The sequence below is a fragment of the Temnothorax americanus genome, unplaced genomic scaffold (assembly GCF_048541705.1).
Source record: "Temnothorax americanus isolate GAGA-0224 unplaced genomic scaffold, ASM4854170v1 Scaffold31, whole genome shotgun sequence".
In the NCBI taxonomy this organism is placed as follows: Eukaryota; Metazoa; Arthropoda; class Insecta; order Hymenoptera; family Formicidae; genus Temnothorax; species Temnothorax americanus.
Genome location: NW_027509453.1, coordinates 866597 through 889949, shown reverse-complemented (window position 1 = coordinate 889949; position 23353 = coordinate 866597). Strand labels below are relative to the sequence as shown.

General features: G+C 37.8%; 2 protein-coding genes across 4 annotated transcripts in view; one reads left to right on the top strand and one right to left on the bottom strand.

The window, feature by feature from the left end:
- Cdase (neutral ceramidase) overlaps positions 1-23353 on the bottom strand; it is a 44285-nt gene that overhangs the window by 14903 nt on the left and 6029 nt on the right. For all 3 annotated transcript variants that reach the window (XM_077412638.1, XM_077412637.1, XM_077412639.1), the window contains exons 4-8: positions 23194-23337; positions 21247-21423; positions 21008-21135; positions 20147-20345; positions 18302-18508 (exon numbers count right to left, since the gene is read on the bottom strand). In XM_077412638.1, the coding sequence (XP_077268764.1) occupies positions 18302-18508; positions 20147-20345; positions 21008-21135; positions 21247-21423; positions 23194-23337 (855 nt within the window). The remainder of the gene's footprint in view (positions 1-18301; positions 18509-20146; positions 20346-21007; positions 21136-21246; positions 21424-23193; positions 23338-23353) is intronic.
- Cpr6 (cuticular protein 6) lies at positions 12484-17060 on the top strand. Its single transcript, XM_077412683.1, has 3 exons — positions 12484-12623; positions 14069-14329; positions 15449-17060. The coding sequence occupies exons 1-3, from the start codon at positions 12615-12617 to the stop codon at positions 15728-15730; spliced, it is 552 nt and encodes a 183-aa protein (XP_077268809.1). The 5' UTR covers positions 12484-12614; the 3' UTR covers positions 15731-17060.

The window sequence follows — 23353 nt, the reverse complement described above, 5'->3', positions numbered from 1 at the left end:
TGATAGGGTCATTCTTCGAGATTGGTCAATTGTATTTGTCTGAACAAATGCCGCAATCTGTTAGCCGTTTCTATAGTTTCCCCAATCTAGAATGTGCGCGGATTTAAAGTTTTAATTTAGTTTTCCACTCGATTAATGCAAACTCAGATCGCGGCTTAGCGTCCAATCGTATACGCAAAGTACTTTAAATACGATTCCGCTCTCAAAGAAGCGGGTAACTTTGTAGAAGCACGATTGCATTCTGCCGTATCCGCCTGGAGAAACAAAATCGCATATCTGCCTGGAGCAGTCAAGCAAGCGCACTTCGATCAAAACAACACAGCGACGCAAAGAAGAAACCATCTCCCGCGAGTGGCACGGAAAATGAGAGCGAGCGAACGATCATTGGAAGTACGTAAAAACTAACAATAAGAAATATAACGCGCTTTGCAAAAGATATAACAACATTCAGGACAATCGACGCTTATCGATAAAAGTATCCCGGACTCGCGTATTATGCAAATAACTTTGATAATATACGAAGCTGACTTTAATTAACTAAATTGAAATGCGATAGCTTCCGAATCCCGTATATTGAATTTCCCGCATAATCCATGGTCTTATAGCTCATAATGATCACCGCGCGTTCCTAATTACTTGTCCAGCCCAACTCTCGCGTATTCAAATACCGATTTATAATAAAACTTGATTAAAACAAAGGATTGTGTGCATTGCGTTCAATAAATTGCGAAACTTGCATCCGCGTATAAATGCCGTATCTGGTTAGCTGTCAATCTGGACTCTATAGGCAAATTGCAACTTTGTTTATTACGCGATTGTATTTCCGCGATGGATGGCGATATCGTTTGCGAAGAAGACAACCGACAAGCCTCGCGGCGATCGAACGGAGGCTCTCTATACACACACGTGAATTCTTTAGCTACACAAGTGCGTGCACGAGGCACGCACAAGTGTCAGTTAAGTACAAAGTTATAATAAATATCGGGAAATCAACGGACACGCGATAGCGACGTATACAAAGCGTTCAGTGAATCGTGATAAAATGGAGATAACGAAGAAACAAATGAAAGACATGGTATAAGAATTGTTTTATTAATCGCCTAATTTCCGAGAACGAAAAATTACTCTCTCTCTCTCTCTCGGTTTTACCGCGCAATTTATCGGGCGCACCAGATATGAAATAAAATTAATATAATATTAACTCAAGAGCGTACGAGAGACAAATAATTAAAATACCATAGTAGATTTCATATTCTATAGTTCTAGATTTTTTTCATTAATTCTAAATTAAGAAATTAGAGATAAAATCTTCGATAGTTATACAATTCTATGTTGTGTCTAATTGTAAGAATATTTGTAGAATCACTATTGACAGATTCAAAGTCACTCGACACGTATACACGTCAATTTACACCGGTTGAATTTCCGTCCAAAAAATATGCCGTTATAAAAATGCTATTCGTACGCGATCAGTGAAGTAGGTCAACAAGGGGATCGACTGAATGTCAACGTCACATTTAACGCGCGATGACATCATTAAACATTTGGCGAAATCGTCCCTCTTCAAAACGCGTAATAAGATCAGGAAATTCTTATCAAGATAGATAGACAGTTATATGTTTGTAAACATTGGCAAAATTATTTCGATACATAAATTATTTGCATGATGATTTTAATCGCCGCTAAACTGCGTTTTTGATAGTAGGACTGCGAGTACGTTGTGCAAAACGCGTGTCTATGATCAATCCATCTCACCGTGCCATATACTTCAATATAGCCGGTAATACGTGCATTGACGATATATCCATTAAATTGCACCTCCAATCTCCGCGCATTGCTGCAACGCTGCTGCATAGTGCAAAACTGTATGTGATTCCTGCTCAATAATTAACACCGTACGGCTGTGCGAGCGTTAATAAACGGACGGCAATATTACTTTCTAAATTAATTAACATCAAGCGCGGTGACGCTCGATGATCTGCAGTAAGTGTTTCTGTAACCAATTAAAATCATCGCACCGATAATAATGTCCAGTGTACGTGGAGCAGTTATTAAGTTAATTGTGGAGATGATTATAGATTATAGTATGTATTATTTCCCGTTCGTTAAACACACTTGAAAAAAGACACTCGTTGACGCAGTAAAGTTATTGTAAATTTTGTCAATTAACCTTCAATTACTATAAATAGTATAAAAAAATTTGATGGAAATGTAGCTTAATTTTAATTTAAAAAATGTTTAATTAGTTAGAAAATTATATGTTAAAATTAAAATAATATCGAATAATCCAAAATATCGATTGTGGTAGCAAACTCTGATCGCGCTTACTGGTCAAATGTGCAACAACAGCGACGGTTTTGCTGCGGAAGCGGAATTATTTTCCAACGTGTGTCATTAAATTCCGGTAAGAACGCCTAGAATTGACGCAATATTCGCAATAAGACATTTTTTGTTGGGGCGATAAAATTTCGTAACACCAATTGTCGCACGCGTGCTGGGGACCGTTTCCATGCAAATATGACAGTTAAGTATACCAGAGTATAACTGCAAGTATTTTTGGCACGGTAATATGCAATTACTAAAACTTATGACCATGCACAATCTCTACTAAAAATCTGAAATTTCTATAATATATTATACACTAATTAATTATGCAATATAATTTGTACTATAAATATTTACATATAATAATTCGCAATATAATTCGTATTATTATATGTATATTTAACAGACATAATGAAATCCGATGTGCCCTGATTATACGGATGGCCGTGAGCGCTTTCCATAAATTATTCTCACTTTTACGCATATATTTTCGTACCGTAAGAATCTATCAGAACAAAATTTACGCACCCGCGAAAATTGCCCAAAATGTTGCGTCAATATCGGCGTGAGTCTTGGCCGCGATACATTAATTAGTATATAGCGTTGCGTGTATATGCATTTGTAATGAACTGGGAGACGTTGCGGTCCCGTGTTCGCACGCGCAATTATTATATCGTTTTATGGTTCATTTTTACCGCTGGCGAACGATTCGAAAGCGAGCGCGAGACATTGAAGCGCCTCGTCATCCCTCTCGAGTTAACCGCCGGGTATCCGTCGTTCGAGGAGAGGACAAGGCGCAATTTCTGGAACGGCGCGGCGCGCGATTATCGTCGAGAGTGATTCAAGATAACCGCGAAGCGAAGTCGCGCAAAAGGAGTCGAGTCGGAAGAGCGGGGTCGTCCTTGCGCGCGAAACTCGCGCAAAAACTCGCGTCATCCCGGCAATTCGCAATAGCGCGAGGCGTGGCGGCGCGCGAGGCGTTCTTGGAAGATCGCGAAACGAGCTCGCGCAAAGCTCTTCAAGGCGGGCTGAAACAACCTCGTTCGACCGTACTTTCCCACCCGGCAGCGGCTAACGTCAACACGCCGCGCCGGGGCCGTCTTCGCTTTTGCCTTCGCTCGCAACGCGATGATGGCTGGGCGACGACGTCCATCATCCGGCCTACCTTGGAAACGGTTCTACCTGGGAGTTAGGACGGATCGCGTGATGCCAATCTAATCGCGGTCGGGCGCTAATTAACGTTTGCCCATACGCATCGCTGCCTCGATAGCGCCGACTTACTATTGAGAATTTATTGAGAGTAGAGGTCGTGCGAGATATTGGGCGCGAACGGGTTAATTTTCGAGAGCTTCGAAAATTAGATCTGTGATTTTATCAAAACCGTGTGTATTATGATATGTTATTGCGACCTTTAATTAACGCCGACTCCTTTGTGGTGGTTCACCTTAATCCTCTTTTACTCGGGTATTTCAGTCATCAGTCGCTCGAGCGAAATTGACTGCGCCGCGCTCCGCGGTAATCAAGAGCTACACGCGGTGTATATATATATGTCTGTCGATCCTTGATTCTCCGGCTTATGCAGCCAGGACTTTCAGCCGCGGAAGCGGAGTCTGTCTCCGTCGATGTAAGATAAGGCCGCATAATGAGGCTGAGATGCTGTGCGATTGCGGAGCCCCGTTTTAAGACGTGGGAACAGGAACGTGTAAACACACGTGTGGATCGCCGTAGTGACTCGTTCCATTTTTTATCCCTCTCCTCCTCCTTCTTCTCCTCTTTCTCTCTTCTTCGGGCCTCTGTCTTACTCACGACTATACGATGACTCTGCCCCTTCTAATCGACCCTTGCACAAGCGGTAATATCAGGGCGTGCGGAGCTGTTCCGGCGTGGGATAAAATTGGCCGCGCCGATTAAAAGCCAGCACGGCCGCATGCATTCGCGACGGAATTACCAATTACTAATGCGTTCCTGATACGTCTCGCACTTAACAAACGATGAGACGTTACCTGCACGTGATTAGGGAATTATATAATAACACCTCTCTTTCCAAATTAACATCGTCATTCCTTCCCGTCGACTGCCTCTCGGTTTCATAAATTCTAGTGCCAAGGCATCACTCGCTTCGCGTTATTATTGCGTTATTATTGCGGGCGATATCGTGTTATCTAATTGGACATATCTAATTGACGTCGAAGGATCCTCTTTAAAAGCGGATGTCTTATCGATTCGTCGGCAGCCAATCGATTTCGCTGGCGTATAGTACGCCTCTCCAATTTGAGATCCGCGCGGAATAATAAAGATACGCGTATTAGGAAGAATGACTCTCTAGGCAGAAAAATTCCTGACTTCCTGACGTTACGACACGGTTATTCAACTGGAGAGGTTTCACTCTCGTTCGCCATTGAATGGCCGTGTGTGCGCGAAATCCGAATGCAGGAACGTCGACTATATTCTCTTACAAGCCGTACTACTGCTCCAGAATAACAAGCGCATCCATCGTATAGACGGCGCATTTTCTAACGATCATTCTGGAAAACATGTCGGAACACTTTTACCCTCCAGAAGCACATACGGCTCTCGTGCCGTAATACATGACACTTCGCCTTTCCTTCGCAACAAACGCGCTGCGTAACGGTAATAAGTATTCCACTGGCGGCATGCCATTGAATCGTAAATGACAGAAATGATTGTCGTAGCACCGGTAGAAACCGCTGCTGAATCACTTTGTTATTTAAATAAACTCTAGCCACATCGGGGTGCGTGGGTTCCACACGACACCGTATAGGTTGTTCTTCATTCGGCTATTGGATAATTATATAACGTTGTAGTTAATCGGATACAGGAATGTATATTCCGACGTGCATATCCCCCCGTTTAATAAACTGAGCTAATTTATCTCACTTACCGCGAGGAAATACAAAATTGTTTCGGTCCGCACCTCTCGCGATGTGTGGTGTTCCATTCAAGCCGAGAGACGCCATTCAGGCTATCGCTATTGTCTGTAAATTCCGGAGCGCGGCTAAAGCCGCGTACGGATGCCGCGTACTGGGATAATTAGCCGATCGCCATCTTACATTAGACTTATCATTTTATACCATTAGCAGTTTCCATTGTATCGCCTCGTGTTTAACAGCGCGGAAAATATACCGATGCTCCAATGTCATACGTTATCGGATAATACGCAAATTATTGCGTTGCGCATCGCCACGTTTACCACGCGCTGTATCATCGCTTTGCAAACCGCGAGCTAAAACTCATCGATTTCAAGGAAAGAGAAAACGCTTCGCCAGCTCCGGTAACGCGAGGAAAGTTTTTGCGTTCGAAATGTCACGCCTACACTGTGCACTGAGAGAAATAAATGATCGAATAACTCGTTCGAAAATTAACAAACGCGTAATCTGATACTTTTTAATCGGAATTATAAAAAGCCGATCAAGGCCAGAATAATGTCCGATCAATAATATCCGGATTTCATTGATAATTGGATATCATCGGACATTATTTTGATCGGCTTTTTATAATTCCGGATCATCCGTTTGTTAATTTTCGAATGATTGTCCGGTCATTTAAACCTGGATTTTTCTCTCAAAGTCTACTATCGAAGACTTTGTATTATCGAGACACAAAATTGATACAAAAGTTTTGCGAATTTTTATTGAATCTTCCTTTATATAAGTGAATTTATTAAAAATCTGAATTTTCTAGAAAAGCCTTTTACAAGCAATTGTAGGTTTATGATGAAATAACTGAGAAATATTCTGTAAAGGAGCACAGTTTTGTTACAATTCGTCTAAATAAGTTATGTGTCTTTCAAGGGGATCCCGAGAAAATTGTTACATGGAAACTCGTTTAACTGCAAGGAATGCAAGGATATTAATAAAATCGTATATAGCGTCGGCGGCGAGTGGATGATGGATAGTCACGTACGACAGGGAGAGGAAACTGCTTAATCCTTGGGCTTTGAAACAAAAACGACTCGCCGAATTAAGGTTGGAGCTGCGGCCGAAAGCGGCCTCAAAAGAGCCAGTAGTACGAACGTAGTTCGGGGTGTGCCAAGGATACGCCGAGACATTTCTTCCCCACGTTTCGTGCGCCGCGTACATTTCCCACACGATTGTATTGAAATGCGGCTCGTAAACAATACGTTGCGTCACCATGCACGTCGCGGGGCCACGCCGTGTAGAACGTCGCGGATTGATACAGGCGTGACAGGAGGAGAGCAGGAGAAAAGGACGGAAGGCAGAAACTGTGTGGGTGCGTGTGTGTGTGGCCGGGGTTCTTTGTACAAACAAATGCCGCGCAGTCAAATGGGTGTCCCTCCTCAGCGCAAATTGTCTCCGTAAAACGGCAGATTAACACAACACACTACGCTGTTTGAATAATAATTAAAACGAGATGGGGACGTGATCCATTATGGTTTAAAATGGATAAGGGTGTATTGACCCTTCCTGGTTTCACTGATAAGGCCCGATTAAACGACTAATTTAAACGTGGTTTGTGATTTAATTTTAGTTCGATTGCCTCTCCGCACTTTCGCCTTTTCTCGTTTCGCCTCGGAGCTGTTATATAGTGAAAATTCGATGTTTAACAGATTAGGACTAATCGAACAAATTGCAGGATTTGATTTAAAATAACAAATCTTATCTCTCCGGGTCGTTTCAATTTTATATTTTCGAGATATGCACCTCAAAGTTTCTACATTTTTGTAAATATAGTTATGTATTTTTAATTTAGTTTTGCAAAGTTTCTTGTATATCACTTCTATTAAGTACATATACACGAAGATTTTTTTTCTTTATCTGTCTTTCCATTATAGTTTACAATGTGTACGATTTATTTGTTCACGGTGTACCGTCGAGCGTATTTGCCGATGCTCTTTGGCATTAAAGTCACGAGTGAACCTCTCACGACTTCACGGTTATTAGAATCGTAACGGGGACAGGTCGCGGGTCTCTTCCAGGTTGCGAAGTGCAATATTAGGTGTGTGTGTGTGTGTGTGTGTGTGTGGGGGGGGGGCTCCTTCGATGACAAAGTAGATTCGTTGAATTGAAAAAGATTTTTTCTTTGAAAAGACGAAAAGTACAGACGACATTTATTGTCACATGGTGTTGCGTAATAAAAAAAATAAGCTCATTTTTTCTAGTTTTTCATTAAATAAATGAGAGAAAAAAAAATAGATATTTAAGAGAGTGACGTTTTTTGGTTCAATTAATTTCCAGCTTAAGTACATTTACTTAATATAATATTTTACTGAAATTATGGAGAAATATTTGCCAAATTTTTTTTTTTATCAGAATAAAGCAAAGATTAAGTACATTAAATATTGACACAACGTGCGTGGTTAAATTATTAAGGGGTTGTAAGACCATATTTCAAGAAACGTTTTTTTATTTTCCACTAGTTTAAAGTCGTAAAAATGGAACTGGTATAGATTAATAATTGTAAGTAAATTATTAAAATTTGCAAAATTTACGTCCCAAGACTTCAAACAAGACAATATACTATTCCATATTGATTCATATACGGATGCTTTTTCCTATATTTAATTTTTTTAAGTTATCTCTTAAGAAAGAATAAAATTTTTCAAGAAAATGTAATTTCTATGTTTAGATATATCTATAAGAAACTTATTTTTCGCTTGTTTGAAGCAAAGGCTATAATGAGAAGTAAGACCATTACACGAGCATTAATAGATGTTACGGAAAATTCATATCGAATTTTTATATGTATTATTGTAACACATATATATTCCAACTATTCACTGTGCTTAGATATATCTAATTTCGCAAAAAATAAAATTTAAACAAATAATAATTCAAATATAAAATTGAAAAAAACCTATTTTTCAGATTTTACATAATTTACAGAAGCTAAAATCTTGCCTCTCTTACAGACACGATTGGACTTCAACGATTATTTAGGATGCTATTATTGTTTATTATTTTTTAATTATTGTTTATTATTATTCAATATTTTTTATATAATTTTGCACTTTTAATTTTATTTTCAAAAATGTTTTTTTAACAAAAAAAACATGATTAGTCTATTTCTTAAACAAAAATTTGATCAATATTTGAAGATGCTCTATTTTTCGATTCGCTACACTCCTATAATCCTTTTTTAATAAGAGAGTGCCACGTGGATCTTTAATAAAAAGCAAGACGGAAAATGTCTAAAATATAACGATTCCGTGATTTCGTTCAGAAAGAATTTCGTACAGAAGATGTAGGTTATATTTTCCGCTCTAAAAGTTCTTATTACTTCCGCGCGTGTGTGTGTCTCACCATATTTCTACAATCACAGTTTACCATCCAATTTTGTCATCGTTAAAAACAAGGATTGAGCAAAAAAAAATTAATGAATTTTTTCAATACAAACATCCTTCTTTGTATGCATGATTGACAAGTTAAAACTTATACAACCAGAAAGTACACTTTCAAACAATTTTGTTTACTACGGTGACATTTTTGAAATATGTACACGCTAAAAAATTGAATTACTGATCGAAATCTCAAACATTACATTCCTTTATACACGATAGAAGCTAACGTAAAAAAAATTGCATTTAGTTACTGCTAAATCTGTCCACACATGGACCATAAATAAATTTATAAATTGAGAATAATTCACTTTTTGCAAACAAATTTCGTCAAATACGATCGATTTGCTTTACAAACAGACAAGTAGCGTTTTTAATTATACAGACTGCGAGAAAATCGTTGAGATCTATAAGTACACCTGTTATTCTTGTCGTTATAAGACTCTTAACGACCACATTGTCAACGGTTACGCCTTATTTTGTCATCTGAATTGGTGCTTACGAAGGACATACGATTATATAATTCTTTACCTGCAATATGAGCTGACACATATTACATGACGGCGAATAAGTGGATTGATCTCACCGATACCTTCGTTTTTTTTATAGTATTTTTTTGTCGTTTTAAAGTGAATGCAGAATGAGAGATAATGTATAGAATGTAAAATTAAATGTAAGATTGATACAACGCATTTTCTGCAAGAGAAATATAAACTATGTTAAACGATACTCTTTTACCATGTATAAATTATATATATAACCTTTTTTTACTACGTGTCTTCATTGAGTTGCAGAATTTTTATTATAATAGCTAAAATATTCGAGGGTAATCATTTTCCTCTAAAGAGAGTTTCTCTCTATGAATTACTCTAACCGTGGTTTCACTTACCTCGAATTTGGTCAAAAAGTATTGAACTGATTGAAATACGTTTTTTACGAAGAACTCTTTCGCGACGCATTTTTTTCTTTGTTGTTATTGTCGGTGCTGTCGTCGTCGTCGTTCTCGCTATTGTCCTTTTGAAAAACGCTCAAGTAGACTTTAGTAGACTCGAATTTAATTCAGCGTAGCACCAGATTTCCTTATGAAATTTTGTTGCCACAACCGTCGTCAAGTAATAAACGACTGCGTAAGAAAACGAGTTGGCTCGGAGTCGAAAGAAAGTGGTGATATCTCGACGGTTATAACGAAATCGTCCGCGGAAGCGGGCAACCTTCAATTACGTGTCCAGCAGGCAATGTCATTGGTAGAAAAAAAAGGGAAATAACAGCGGAGAAATGGGCTACTGCTTATTAGCGCACGATACGAAAAATTTGAATTTAGAGCGCGACTCCGCGCGCTTCGCAAATTGTGAAACGTCAACGCGAGCGTGACGGCGATCGGGCGATTCAGCACGCCTGGATCGCACAACGTTAACACATAGATCCAGCCCGTGCGATAAACGGAGAGCAGAGATCGAATAACAAGAGCCGTTTTGTGTATTTTTCTTACCGCACTTTAATAATTGCGAGAGAAAAACATAAATTGACAAAATTACATTTTGATCGTGTACGATTATATGTCGATCATGTTCATAAAAAAAAAAACATAAATAAAGCTTATTCTCGGGAAAAAAAATCTACGTAAAAATATATACCGTTAAGATAATAAACAGCGTACGAAATTTTAAATCGATTATTGCCAGAATTAATACAACGCACTTCAAATACAGTTAAAATACAGTTAAAATAATAAATTTCAACAAGTCGCACGAAAATAATGGAGTCATGCAATTTCTCTTTCTCTCTCAGAGAAACATTGAACAATAAGTCCGGCACAATATTACGTAAATGCGCAACAAAAGAATTTGGGCTGAGATCGAAAGGTTTTGTCGCTTATGATCTTGATCCAGATAGATCGCGTCGGTAATCACTCGGGCGGGACCAACCTTTTTTTTTATTAAAGGTGGTTGCCGGATTGCGTTCACGGAACGATGATGATGTGTACGTTACGTGCGCAAAAAAATAACATTGCTCATTGCGAAGACAAACGGGCTTTGTCAAGAATTGCGTAAGAATAGAACTGAAGCTACCACGCCTTTGTCGGCTAAAACTAGAGATATATTCGAGAATTAAGTTTCTTGTAGGGACGTTGTGTATAATATTTAGTAATATATGTGTGTGTGTGTGTGTGTGTGTGTGTATGCATACATACATACATATGATATAAAAATGGCGCTAATTATTCTGTACTATAATTATGAAACAAGAAGCATCACAAAATAAGATGCGGGATTTTTTAAAGCTATATATAAGATTTAATCTATAAGATCATACGGCTGTTAATTCAGTAAAAGTTTATTTGCATATAAAAATTCTATTAAAGTGAGCATATGTAAAAAGCGGCAACCAGTTTTTCGTGTGTAATTTATGAATATATCCTTTCTCTTCAGGATGTTCTGTAACGCGTTGTTCGGTTTTATTTCGCGTCCGAAAAGGAATTCGTCGTAAATTTCCCGCATTATTTATGCGTTCTCTCTGCGTTATGTGTTCTCTCTCTTACGAAGAAAAATGCGCAAGCGATTTCACAAAAAAAAGAATAGTAATTCGGCTACGAATATGTGAAGAGTAAAAGAGAGGAGGAAAAAGAGAGTGAGTGAAAGAGTGAGATCACTTGCTTCTATTCCGCTAAGACATGACGTAACGTTTATGCGCGCAGTAAGAATGATGCATGAGCAATCGACTATTCTTTCATCTGTATATAGCCTTTACACTGCAATTTATAATTAAATTGAATAATAAAAGGATATAGTAAGTCGACATTGTTAATCTCGGTGGATTCAATTATGTTCAACAGAAAAGTGTTTTATAAAATTTTATATTTAAATACTTTTTTATTTAAATTCGTTGAAAGTTTCTCCTCAAAACTAGATTTTAGTAGAATTTTCTATTATATTTACGTGACATATATTACTAATAAAGTATTATTTATATCAGCATTTTTTTACATTAAAGATAAACATTTAATGCGTGTTTTTAGTCAAACAGAAAAAAATTTAATATAAATTTATATATATGTTATATATTAATAATAAAGTATTATTGATGTCAGCATTTTCTCATATTAAAAAGAAACATTCAATGTGTGTTTTTAGATAAACAGAAAAAAAATTTAATATAAATGTGAAATAAACTTCTGTGTAGCATAAATCTCTCGTTGAAAATATACGAGATTTTTATAATAACTAAATATAGATATGCAACTAAATATAGAGTTTTTCGCCAAATTAGTGATAGAAGATTGAATCATTTTGACATTTTCATTCAATTTCACGTTTACTTGGCCAGTTTCCGCTGTTTGAGAATAAATTATGTCTAAACTGCGCATACAAGTTACGAAACGAAGAATTCGAAAAATAGGGTTTATCTGCCGACGATTACCTCCTATTCTTTCAACATAATCGGCTCTGATGGCCGAATCAATCCATTACATTTTTAATGAATAACTGCAAAACTCCCGCGAGCAATACAGGCAATTCTATATAGCCCGTCTTGATCGATTAATTAAAGCGGCTAAATTCTATCCGTAACTTTTGCGGCAACTATTACCAACTTTTCAATTATCTTCTCCGATCGAATCGCGAGCGTGACGGCCGATTTGAACACGGCGGCCGAATCCCTTTCAGGATTTTCGCACGAGTGAGTAACGCCGACGTGTGCCACCGTCGCCGCGTCGTCGAGCACGTGGATCGTACCGTGTGTTTTCTCAACCACAAAAAGATCCGCGGGTGGGTATAGGGTACAACCTAGACGCAAGCCTGAAAGAGTGGTGGCACCCGAGGCCGAGAGCTTTTGCCCGGAACGGAGCCATCCCGAGGTGGGAGATGGATATAAGCCCATCGTCCGGGAATAATGCTATCAGTGACTTCGCGCCTGACAGTCTCGCATACGGTAAACGTGCTGTGAACGTTGTAGAAAACATCGTGGAAAACACATCATGCTGAAGGTACGAGGAGAGAAGGCCCGCCGCGATTTGAGTGTGGTATGAACGCGAGAGTGGGTGTGGGTGGTTGGGAAATATGTGCGTCGCTTTTCCTATCGGCCGCGTTTCGAGAGAACTTTTCGGCGCCGCGGCCGCGTCTATCGTCCAAGTGAATCTCATCCCTTATTTCTCTTTCTTTCGTTTGGCTAGGGCGCCCGTTATAATATTATCGCCAAATATTACGCGAAATCTGCGGAATCTTATCTATATGAGAGAGAGCAGAAGAGATAATCTAAAATTGCTTTTGGTTGAGCTGGTAAACAGATGATTTAGAGATTTATCCCTTTTAAGTTCTAATTAAAGAAAAAAAATCATTAATTTTGTGTCATATGCCAAAGTTTCTTATCTACAATAAAATCACTTATCTGCATGTATTCAGTAATGAATTCTACTTATCTCTTATTTTAATTTTAATTAGATAGGTCTCCCTATCTCTAATTAAAATTTAAAATAGACTTCGTAGAAAAATAAATCTCTCATTTCTGTGAATCATCCTGTAGATCATCTATTTGGCACTTATATATAGTTGTATAATAAAGTTATTTATATATATATTACACACATTTTTTATAAATACTTTTTAAATTATTTAAAAACAATCTTTTTGAAAATTTTTTTTAGATGTAATTGCATTTGCCTAACGTTACTGTAATATTGTATATCTTTAAAGCAGTTATAAAGAGAATTTTACTAACATTCCGAGTTAAGATTTTTTCCTTCTGATCAAATCAGATTTCTCTTTCTTCCCGATCCTCCGGTTTACCTCAAAGTACCGGAATCCGCGTCGACTTTCTCACAGGCATGAATATTCGTGCCGGGGGTGTAATAAACCTTTTACTCGCGATGTATCATTTTCATCGCGACGGTTAAACAAGCGAAATTCTTAACCACTTCCGCGGGGTTTCATTGACTTATACCATCTACTGGCCGGCGGATAACAAGGTCGACGTGAAAGTGAAAAGAGGAGACGGTTCTTCTCATCGACAGGACTTCCGATCCGAGATTTAACGAAACATATTGAAACTCAAGAAGCGCGCGTTCCCCCGGAAAGGCTTTCCCAATACTTAAATCAGTCCCGATGACTTTACAAACTTAGCTTCGTCCGCGATTTCGTATTGACAGTGACTAATGGAAAAGTCGCCTGCATCGCATGGGGTATCGATTATCCGCTGTTACACTTCGGATGCTATTAAATATCTTGCACGAGGCACGGCGCTAAGTAGATGAGGAAAGATATATTTAGAGAGGATGTTTCATCAAAGAGCGAAGAAAATGAAAAGAGAAGCGAACACTTCAAAGCCGCGGAGGAATTTTCAAAGAAACTATCGAATCCTTGACACAAAAACTTCGCGCGTAATCTCGCCTTTTCCCACAGAAGAGATTTACGATCGCGAATTGTGGTATTTCAGACGGTCGCTTTCCTCTGCGCCGCGGTGGCGTGCAGCCACGCGGTGGTTCTCAGCGGTTACAACGGCGGCCACGGCCTGTCCAGCCTGTCCTACGGCGATTACAGCGATCTCGACGGATACATTGGATCCGCCGGATACAAAGTTCTGCCGACGGTCGCGGTGCCGTTGCACGCGGTATCCGCCGCGCCGCTACACGTGGACGCGTCTCTGGACCACGAATATCACGGCTACAAACACGTCGAACAGGATCACGACTATTACGTGAGTGTCTCTCCTTGCGTCTTTTTTTTCGCAAGTTTGCAATACTTTACTGCTGAGAGGACGTATCTCGATTCTCGTGTAGAAATACTCCACGATATGTCTGTTTGAAACTTTTTAGAGAACTTTCAAAAGTTCTCTGAAGCACTTTCACAGAAGCAGTGTGACTTAATAATATTTACAACAGACATTGTAATCGGCGTATCTGGTTTTAAGGGAAACTTCAATTATCTCTCCCACACTCCGACTTCCGACCCGTTTCAACTTCGTTAACGGCATTTAATATAAATTCTCGCACGTTTCCTTCTGAAAAGTGTCAAGATTCTTCAAGTCTCGCGATGCTTTCAGGCGCCTAAGGTGTATATGTTAATTTAAATTCCTGTCTCTCTCTCTCTCTCTCTCTCTCTCTCTCTCTCTCTCTCTCTCTCTCTCTCTCTCTCTCTTTCTCTTTGAAAAGCGACGTCTGTGTGACGAAGGTATTTCCTCCGTCCTCGCCGTATCTTATTGTCGAGCCTCTTTCCGCAACGCTCATTGTCGTCGCTTTCTCGCGATGTTAATTGTCACTAAAGCGGCGCTCCAAGTAATATCGCGGAAAACGAGAAAACAGCGCGCTACGTGTGCGGATGATAATTACGATTTAACGCGTGGCGTCTCTCAAAAACACGCGGAACTGTGCGTGGAAAGTAGCGTATTATTACACACAGTTGCGGATCACAAATTTATCAAAAAATTCATTAGCAACTTAAAATCGCGGCATACAAAAGCATCCTGTATCATATTCAAGCATATTCGGTAAATTAAATTACATTATGTATAAATTAATTTATTTAATTAAGTTACGAGTCTCTTAAACTTTTCAATTTTTCGGAAATAAATTCCGTTTTACGTACGATTAATACGTTCGCGCAATCAAATTCTGCATTTACAGCAATTTGCAAGTTACATGAAAGTATCGGAGCGCGGGATAAAATAAATAACCCGAGCCCGCGCGCGCGTGATATGCATATATTGAGCAGTTAAAGCTCTCTCTGGTTTCTGGCGCCAGTTTCAGTATGCAGACGTTCGTCGCTAACTCGTCACAAACTCGCGTTATAACGATGAACCTGTGTGCGCTTGTTGCAGTCGCACCCGAGATACACCTTCAATTATGGCGTGCACGATCCTCATACCGGTGACGTGAAGACCCAGCACGAGGTGCGGGACGGCGACGTCGTCCACGGCTCGTATAGCGTGAACGAGCCCGACGGGAGCGTGCGCATCGTCGAGTACACGGCGGACGATCACAACGGATTCAATGCCGTCGTGAAGAAAGTCGGGCCGGCGATACACCCGAAACCGGTGCCGATCGTCAAGTACGTCTCGCCGGCGCACTACAACAGCTACGACTACGAGAAGCATTATTAGCTCAGCCATCAGTGTAAATATAGCGACGAATCGGGCGTTTCGCTAAGAGGCATTTAGTCGATAATCAGTCTGCTAGTCAATGTGACAGCGAAATTTTCAAGTTCGATCGGATCTTCAGGTGGGATTTAATTGATCATTGGCCGTCAGCAACGAACAACAAAAATTGAGCTCATCTCATGTAAAACAGTTAGATTTTAACAGGGTTTAGAATTATGTGTTTTGAATATACTGCGGTAAATATATAGTTTATAAATGAGATTATAAACGAGAAAATTGATTCATTCCCTGACACAGTACTTGACTATTATTTTCTACGTATTGAAACAAAAGTATTTTTTTTCTTATTCCCAGACAGCACACAATATCCTATGGATATCTATATTATGTCCAGAATGCCTATGGACGTTATATGAATATTTATAGGGTATTGGTGCTATCGGGGTTGTTATTATAGTCCTTTACATCTTGTTGCCTTATTTCGAAGCGCCTGATTGCACTTAACGGCAGCAGCGCGGGAAAAAATCGATTACTTCCACAGATAACAGAAGTAATTTCCATCTATTTATTTCACCCTTCTCCGACGATTGTGGCAAAACCGCACAAATAAGGCATCTCGCGCATCCTTTTAAAAAGTAGACTATTTGACGGAATTGGAATTCCGATGTAACCGCGCATGTCTGAAGTATCGATTTATATTTGCAGAACGACATACGTAATAACATACCACATTTCGCTTGTTCTCGAGATGCCTCTTGTGGGTTCATTTTAGGTTTCGTACATTCTAAATAAATATAGTACCGTGAATAATTTAGAAAGAGTATGTAAATGTTTCACCGCCTCGTATTATAGAAAGTGTTACGCTCATTTAAATCCGTCCGAGAATAGTTTATGGCTGCGTTTCGATATTCACTGCCAGTACTAAAAATATATAATTTACGTCACGTAAACCATAAATTTTCAGTATTGGCAGTAAAAATCTAAAAATCGAAACGCAGCCTATATGTAGTAGCATAGTGATATGAACTTTACATTGCAGGATTAGATGTAATTGATGTAAACTTGTTACGGGAACGAAAAACTCAGTATTAAATTAATGTGAAACGGATAGAACAAACGAATGTATGTTTGAAAATAACGCAAGTAAAAATTATCAGAAACAGATTTTGTTAAATGAAAAAAATAGAACCTAAGTTTTTTGTACTCACGTGTGCATATATTAGAAAATACATTATACATTAAAAAAGTGAAATCATAAAACGAATTGATGTTAACGATAATGTAATTATATAAAATTGGTTTATATCAAAATAAAAGTACGGACAATCGATTAGGTAGGTATTCGTGTTTTATCTGACTTCATTCCATCTGACATGTGACACGGAATGACACGCAAAGATAATTCCTCGCTGGAACATTGACTTTCCAATCAGCCTGCTGTTATTCAACTTTTATTCAATCACGAGGAACTTGGCGATAACCAAGTAACATATAATCTTCTGGAAAGATTGTAATGAAGTGCAAGCGGTTCTAATTTCTTCATCAATGTCACAATGCATTAATATCATTAGTATCATTACGGTTTCAACGGAAGAAAATAATCATGTTACGCAATTAGTCTTGAGAAAATTACAAGAAAAGCAACCCCTCTCGTCATAATCATTATTAAATCGCCTTGAAATTGCTCAATTAAAGAAAAATATCACTTCTCTAGACAATAATGATCCTTCAGCCTTAAGTTCTTTTATTAGTCATAATTGAGATTATAATCAGGATTATTCAGAAGACAAAAACAAGAAACAAGCGGTATATAAATATATGTCATTAATAATAATCCTAGATTAATCTTATAATTAAATCCTTAAAAGATAAAAATAATTATATAATTTTTATAACAAAAATTCTTTATACATTTTAATTATATGTATTGTCTTTAATAAATTAAGGCTGCCGGAACTTCAATTTTTTAACTACAACGACCAATGTCTCGCGATTCTTAATTAGCGTATCACTTTTGATGAATCGCCCCGCGCGCGCGAAATCACTTAATTTGCCTGATAACGATCTCGGCGCATCGGTGGTTTCGCTTGCTAATAAGTTTCACATGCCACCGAATAATTAACAAATACACACACGTGGAAAACGCGTATGCAGTCGCTGATTCGAGCAATAACACGTGCATTCTTTACGGAAATGCCGCTTTGTCCGAGCACTTGAACTTACTCGCATTACCAAGACCGTGAAATTCACGTGCACGCGCACGCTTTCCAATTACTTTATAGTCTTGCGCTATATAGCGGCATGATCTGATTTTTCTATTCAATTAAAATGCCCATTTTTGGGCATTCACGGGCGTCGGAGAAATCGCTCAAAATTTTTTCTCTTGACTTTTTAAAGCGGATATCGCAAGCCCCCATTTCCGACGTGGAAAATATCCGACGGACAAGTTTTATCATTGTTATTTTCAATTACAAATGATCTCATATTGTTGCACGCATCTTGCGCGATAAATGAAGAAAGAGACATTGCAGAAAATACGAGGATCATAAAAATTATAAGATAAGGCACACTTACCACGGACTCCTCATAAATTTTGTGAGCAATAATGCTCGTACTCTCGAACATGTCCTTTCCAGGACCGGAGGCGAAGCACATTTCCTTTTTTCCGGGACACGTGTACTGGTCGGAGCAGTTTTGTCCAGAGAATTCGCACTTCGGTCCACGTGTATTTGGCGAAACGTCGCCAAGATTAGTCGAGGCGAAGGCTGCTACGAACTGGCCCTAACGCCCAAAACATATCATGGTGTTTGCATTACAAAATTTATGTTTATATTTGTGTGTGCGTGGTAAAAAAACACGGAAACACACGGAAAAAATGCTGTTTAATTAAAAAAAAAAAAAAAAAAAAAGAAGTTGCTTCATTTAAACGTCGACGTCACAGGCTGCCACAAACATAAATAGTTACTTCAATTGAATATTATTAAGCCAAATATTTAAATTATTAAAACAACTCTATCTGACGTTTTTTGTTCAATAATATTGATGTTGCATTAATAGATTTCATCTCGATTACACTGATGCTGTTGATACGATATCATTTTTTTTCCGTGCGAATTTCCTAATAGATGGATTTATATGAAAGTTTAAAATTGCTTTCAGGCACGCGCAACAAATATAAGAGAGATATCGTATATCGTTTCCCGCCGTTATAACGGTAAATAAATATATTTAGGGCTTAGTCGTGCCACGATGAGATGCACCTTGTTTCAAGCAAGAATAAAGCAGTTAACTCTTAATTATTCTGACAAGATTTTGCACATCCCCACGTGCGAAATTAACCCGAAGTAATTTCAAAATATGCTTATGAACTAGAATTATTGTATTAGCTTGCAAACACGCGTGCTATTTTCTTGTGTTTACGCACATTGCAACACGCGCATCTGAGATTTTTTATTCGAGCTCCGGCTAATGCCGCTTGATATGTAAATGTATGTTGCAACCGCCGTGCAGATGTTAAGAAATAATAGTCGCATAAAAATGAAGAGAAGAAAGAAAAGCAAGCGAAACGTGCAGCAGCGCAAACAATACAACTATACAATATAGGAAAGTCAAATGGATTCACTTTGAAGTGGAAAGAGAAGATAATAATGGTGGACACACGCAATCTCTTCTGCATGTGTTCCGCGAGTTCATAAAACTGCTGTCTGCACGCAATGTATAATTTACAAGTGCGTTGAAATAATTTATTTAAACTTGGGGACATGTGCGCACTCCGCGGGGATTTCGCAATTATACATATTGCCTCGACGCGGCGGATCGGTTTATTGAAATTATTAATTGTTTTTTAGATTCAAACAGTAACACTCAAAAAATCCTCTTTTTTGAGCAAAAAAAAAAAATATTAGATTAAAGCAAATTTATTTATTAATATACAAATATACGTATACTTTTATCGTGTTATCATGAACCGTTTTGGATCGATAAAATAATAAAAGTTGATTATTTCATAACTAAAATCCATTAAAGTCAATTTTGAACTTCGGATGCACCCAACGTAGCGTTCGAAAATCGAATTCGATTTAGCGCGCAAATTCTCTGTAGCATTGCAATGCAATGCGCAAACGTTCTCTTTAGGCCATGTTCGATTTTACTCAAAGAAACACGTTTCCTATTGACAAATTAGACAGCTCAACTGGAACTTTGATCCGCGATATTTCGAAAACTATAGACGTCGTAACGTAATAGTTTATTTGCAAATAATGATCTATTTTTGAAAACTTGTCCAATGATGGTATCTGACTTAATCCAAATTTTTTTTGCTCAAAAAGGGGATTTTTAAGGGCCATTTTGGACGTCGCTCTTTTCTTGATCATAATCATAAATTAAACATCACAGCGCAGCCGTTGTAAATGGACTTACTTTGCCAACAATGGCATTATTGTTCATCATTTTCTCGAAGAGGATCGAAGCGTAGCCGACATTGTCGCTGGAGACTAAGTGATTCGTATTGTTCATGCTAGTTGGATGTACAGCGAACCAATTTATGGCGCCCAAGGGCTTATCATCCGCACCGATGAATTGCATCTGTGTTAGCGTCTTGTCCACATCGTACTCGTATCTGGAAGTAGAAAAGAGAATATTAATTTTGTGCAAACGTATAAAATTTTCTTCCGTAAAGTGACACTACTGACTGCAAATATACTGTCGTCATTGTGTTTCACATTTACGTACGTCGTAAAATCGCGATTTAAGCGACAAGTGGACGCAGTCCGTGAATTTCCAAGAATGCATATACGCTTATATATATAGGCTTGCAAACACGTCGACGTGTGTAGTACATCGTGTAATGCGCAATATACATGATTGCTCTATGTATTCCGAGAATTAATAAACCTCAGTACCGAATATTTGGTGCCGAGTATATTCAGCAATCCCTTTACTAAGCAATTGCGATGCGATTTAGTCGACTATGTTATTTGAGAACGTTGCGTTCGTACCCGATTGCAAGGCTGAACTTGTAATGTTACAAACACTGGCTTCCGTATTGACGCTCTTATAATGATATATTAATAAGACTGCTTCCCGACCGGAATTAATTGTAAAATAATTGTGATAATACAATATCATTATCTCTATGTTTAATTAATAATGTTGTAAGATTCAAACAGTAAATTTTCGTCAATTTTTCTTATTCTTTCCCGAAACAAAAGTCATTTTAACCCTCCGCGAAGTTTGTCCCGTTGAGATGTATCAAAAGAATTACATTACTTCATCACTCACTTATCTCTTTCGGATTTCGGATTATTAAGATATGCCTGCGGACTCCTATTAATGTTAGCATCCAAAACTTCTCCGTGAGTAATGAAGATCCTCCCGGGCACAACAGCATTATGGGCACGCTGGATGCTCTGTGGTGTCAAAACAAATATGCAGGCGTTTATTATCGGACCGGCTATTATCCTTGATCAAGTGAATCGTTTACGGTGATGTAACGTCGTAATGACCGTTTGCCCGTCTACCTTCGTTATGCCGTTGACGATAGCGTCGAATGATTCTCTGACGAAGCCGAATGTAGTCAAGTCGAAAAGCACGTCTAGCATGAAACCACCAGGGGCCGAATGCGTATGCGTGCTGCTAATCATCACGTTCCTCTCCGTGTACATGTCGCCAAATTGGGTCTTCAATTTGCGCAGCACCTGTGGCGGGAAGGACTGTGATTAACATCGCGTGATAATGATCGTATTTTGCGGCGCAGTTCACGATCTTATGAAGACCGAATGGTGCACTGGTGTATGTACATATTGAATAAACGATACTTAAAGTTTGAATTTTTACGCTATAATATAGGAAATATGGCAAAGATTTTAAAATATAAATCAATACACTTCCTGCGTTCTTTTTATTAGAGGTTGATTCCAAAATTCGACAGCACACAAGCAATGTTTTTTGTGCTTTCGGAATTTTATTGTATTCGCACATAATATTAAAATATGTATTTTGTGTAAAGTTTCGATGTCGTTATTATATGATTGTTTTAAAAATATAATTTTTACGACAAATTTTTTTTATTCGAATTTCATCAAGTATATCTTTTCTTGAAATCGTACTTTATGAAAATGTACAAGTTAAAAAAAATATGATAATAATCTTTAAATTATTATCTTTACAATGAGATTAGGTAAAAAATATATCATTAGAAAAAAAACATTTTAATAAAAAATAAAATTTAATATTACTCACAACTGCTGGAAAAAAAATATTTTGTATGAAGTACGAATTCTGCATATGCTTTTATCCATGTATTATCGTTATGTACATTTTTCTGCACTATATTAATTCGCCACAATATTTTCAACAAATAGGGAATTTGCGTGATTTTTTTAAAAAATTGCATTAAATAATTTGTATGTTTTTTTAATTGTCTTTTTTTTCATAATTTTTTAACGCAAAATAACCGAGAAAATAAATAATAAAATATTGCATTATTTGAAATGCCGAAAACGGTCCGGAAACGACCGAGTCTTCCCGAACGCCATGTGACGTCACACCGCAGTAAAGTAATACTTACTTTTAACCATTGAAACAATCATTTATTTAAAAAAATGAGTAAAGCAAAGACACACATAAAACGTGTTTTGTACCTTTATGTAAAAGTACTGTTATTAAAACACCAGGTAAACTGTTTTTTTATGTACCTCAAGATAAAAACGTAAGAATACAATTAAATAGAATCTTCCTGTTTGACGCTGACATAACCTATATCTTGCTGAGATAGAAAGAGAAGGAAGAATACTCGTGTGCACTCGGATGACGTTTCCAAACGCAGCCTAGCAGACGGAGAGTTGAGACTATTGCAATGTGACGTCATGCACTTGTCAGCCAATCAAAATCGTTTTCTCACAGCACAGAAAATTTCAAATATTATTAAAACTTAATTTCATTTTTGAATACCTATTTATTGATTAAAATTAAAAATTTTGTTGTAAATAAATTTATAATAATGTATATTTAAATTACAAACAAAAAATGCAATATCTTTTTGATGCAAATTCCCTATTCTAAATTAAACGGAAATTGTATTTTCGTCAAACAAAGGCTTTAAACATAACTGATGGAAATCGCAAATTATAAAACTATGAAACTTAAAAAAAAAAATGTAAGACAGAGAGAGAGAAAGAGAGAGTCGAAGCCATTTTCTTATATTATCTTGAATATTACATTGAATCCTCAAGGTATTTTATTGTATTAACGTTGCTTAACGGCGCGCAAAAAGAATCGGACGAAACAAAAAAAAATAAAATCACTCTTGTACATATATTACATCTTTTTATCAAGCATTTAAAACAAAAATTGCTAGATGAATACTCAATTCTCTCTTCTCTCTTATACCTAAAATATAATAAATATTAGAAATGCAACTTGTGTAATCATATATGACTAAGAATGAGTATATGTATGTACGTTACCTCCTGTCGGATGTCATTGCCTATCATCGCACTATCCACGCTGACAAACACAAACCTTTCCATGCCATCGTCAATTATGAAAGCTCTGGCAAACGTTCGAAGATGAAGGCCATTCCCTTTCTGTTCCATTTTCGCATATCCCATCTGAAATTGCGCATAA

Bases quoted from the DNA above. Each gene is read 5' to 3' on its own strand.
- Cpr6 (XM_077412683.1), top strand. The intron at 14,330-15,448 runs GTGAGTGTCTCT...CGCTTGTTGCAG, and splicing joins AACAGGATCACGACTATTAC to TCGCACCCGAGATACACCTT.